This window comes from Sclerotinia sclerotiorum, genomic scaffold (genome assembly GCF_000146945.2).
Source record: "Sclerotinia sclerotiorum 1980 UF-70 scaffold_12 genomic scaffold, whole genome shotgun sequence".
Classification (NCBI taxonomy): domain Eukaryota; kingdom Fungi; phylum Ascomycota; class Leotiomycetes; order Helotiales; family Sclerotiniaceae; genus Sclerotinia; species Sclerotinia sclerotiorum.
This window is the reverse complement of record NW_001820824.1, coordinates 203,677-206,529: the sequence shown is the minus strand read 5'-3', so window position 1 is coordinate 206,529 and position 2,853 is coordinate 203,677. Positions and strand designations below refer to the sequence as shown.

General features: G+C 37.9%; 1 protein-coding gene across 1 annotated transcript in view; it reads left to right on the top strand.

Annotated features, from left to right (window-relative positions):
* Positions 1-1,750: 1,750 nt before the first annotated feature.
* Positions 1,751-2,853, top strand: part of SS1G_08732 (hypothetical protein) — a gene marked incomplete at both ends in the record, with an annotated part of 3,420 nt that continues 2,317 nt past the window's right edge. Inside the window, 2 exons of the mRNA XM_001589918.1 lie at positions 1,751-2,282; positions 2,391-2,758. Of these exons, the coding sequence (XP_001589968.1) occupies positions 1,751-2,282; positions 2,391-2,758 (900 nt within the window). The remainder of the gene's footprint in view (positions 2,283-2,390; positions 2,759-2,853) is intronic.

Below are 2,853 nucleotides of genomic sequence, written 5' to 3'. Positions count from 1 at the left end.
TGATAGATTGAAGCTTGGGGGTAGATGGAGATGAACTTATATGAGCTTATATGAGTAGTATGTAGAGGAAAGAGTTTTTTTTAATTAAATTAGTTTTTGTTTTATTGTTTTCTTTTAATAATATTTATAAAAGTAAAAAGTTGAATTGTAATTAATTTTTATTATTATTGTGTTACGTTGTAACATTATAAACTATTATCATATGTTATAGGATCACATGAATAGTCTTGTGAGGGAGCGATGGAGCTGGGAGCGAGATTCGAATCTCGCTCCCCAGCTCCATCGCTCCAATGTTGGAATACGAAGGTCTATATAATCAAGATGGATTCCCTTTGTATAGAGCTTCGTACTCAAGATCAAGATCAATCATTTAGTATACTCTACTATTAGTTACGAATTGCATTATTGTCATTACTTAAGTCCCTGCTTGACGCCTAGTTATAAACCACCTCGAGAGCCTAGAGCACTTCCACGTGATCTAGACGGCAAACCTCGTAACAACTAGACCAATATTACCTCAGTTCTGCCCTATTGTGACCAAAAGGGTGTTTATAGACCAGCAATTGTATTTAACTTAGAATCTACAGGTGAAGAGCACCTGTAGATGGGGATAGCTACTCTATATATACACAAATGAATGGCCTAGCCGCAATGGCTAGGCAAAAAGAAGTCGTATTTATTCCTCCAATGATCTTACTTTACCGATAACCATTGATACCTAGTACTTGTCCGGATCTGATCCTCAGGTCACCTAAATCGCATACTAATCTCGAGTAATCGTATCATGTGTGGACATGGTTAATGTACCTGAGGTTTCTTATATAATAAGGGTGGGAGGAAAGCAGGGATTTCCGTCACACCTATCAGCTTCCCACTATTCCCTGTGTAAGGTCATTCCTTTTAACAATATATTATAATTATTATAAATTATAATAATTTTATTTATTAAATTGATATTGAAATTATTTTAATATAAATTCATTAATAATAAGAGATTTTGTAAATATTTTTGTTACGTCCAAAACGATTAGTATGTCACATGACCATAAAACATGTGATGGAACGGTGAGGAACGAACGTTCCTAGGAACAACCAGGAACGCTCGTTCCCAGGAACGACGATTCCTAGTTAACCATAGGCACGAAGGACTATATAATCAAGATGGATTTCTTTTGTATAGAGCTTCGTGCTCAAGATCAATCATTTAGTATACTCTACTATTAGTTACGAATTGCATATCATTATTGTCATTACTTCAAGTCCCTGCTTGACGCCTAGTTATAAACCTACTTCGAGAGCCTAGAGCACTTCCACGTGATCTAGACGGCAAACCTCGTAACAATTTTATTATCAAAAAATATTAATAAAGATATATTATTAAAAGAATTATTATAATATTTTCTATAATAATTAAAAATATTATTTTCTTCATATTATAATTTGATATGTTCTAAAAAAATAAGCAAGTTCTTATAATTTAATAAATACAAGAGTTGTATTGTTTTATTAGATCTATAAAATAAGAAAAGACTATAACTGCATTCCTTTTCAAACCGTCCTCCGTATAGCTCCTGGAATTGATGTTCACACTCGCTTATTTACTAATGCCACGCAATGTATCGAAGCTACGGCCGAGCTTCAACATTGTCCCTATATCAAAACACAATAAACCAAACTCTCACAAATCATAACACATCTACGAATGGTACGAGACGATCAAAAAAGTGATGCGATTTCAATAATATAGGATATGTCAGGAAGAGGATATGGAGGTCTCGGAGGGGACCCTTACATGAATGGCAATTCTACTGGATATGCGAATGGGAATGGGAATGGATATGGAAATGGTAGGAATGCAAACGCAAATGGATTTCCAGGACAAATAACTGAAGATGGAGATTATGATCCATATAATACAGGAACTGATAGATACGCTACTCCATCTCCTCGACAAGAAGGTTTTCGAACACCATCGCCTTCTATGCCGCGAAGTCCTCTATCCCTAGGTTTTCCACGAATGAGAGAACCGACGGCTAAACCAAAATTAGAAGAAACCAATGCGGAGAAACAAATTGGCGAGGTGTTGGAACATATCAAGAAGGAATGGCCTGCGTTGTGTGAAAGTGGATGTGTGCCAGTACAATTGGCATTACAGCTTTTAGACACGAGTTCGGTCGGCAAGGCACATGAATATGCGCAGTTTGAACAATCGATGCAATATCTACAAGATTCTTTGAAAAATATCGTACATGAACATCATCAAGGATTCAACAGTTCGATTGGTACATTTCATAAAATTCAAACGAGTATTCAGACGTCGCAAAAGAGGGTACGAACATTGAAGGATTCGCTCGCGCAATCGAAAGCTAATCTTTCGACGACGGATCCAGAGTTGAAGAAATTGGGTGCGGCGTCAACGATTTATGATGAATTGTTACATACACTTTCTGAGGTGGAGGAGTTACGGCTGGTTCCGGATCAATTGGAAGCACGGATTTCTGAGAAGAGATTCTTGACGGCCGTGGATGTTTTGCAGGATGCTCTGCGTAGGATTCGATCCCCCGAGTTGGATGACATTGGGGCTTTGAGTGAACTAAGGACGTATCTTGCAAATCAGGAAACGGCCTTGACGGATATATTGATTGAGGAACTTCATGATCATTTGTATCTCAAGTCACCTTATTGCCAGGAAAGATGGCAGATGTTGGCGAAGACTCAAGGTGGTGCTGCGAAGGAGAAATTCGAGAATCCAAATGGTGTGAGGTCATTTTTTGAGGTGCTTGACAGCATGGATTTGGCTGAGCCGATGGTGGAAGATGCGTCCACCGGTCCGGAAGCAGACACTTCTATTAT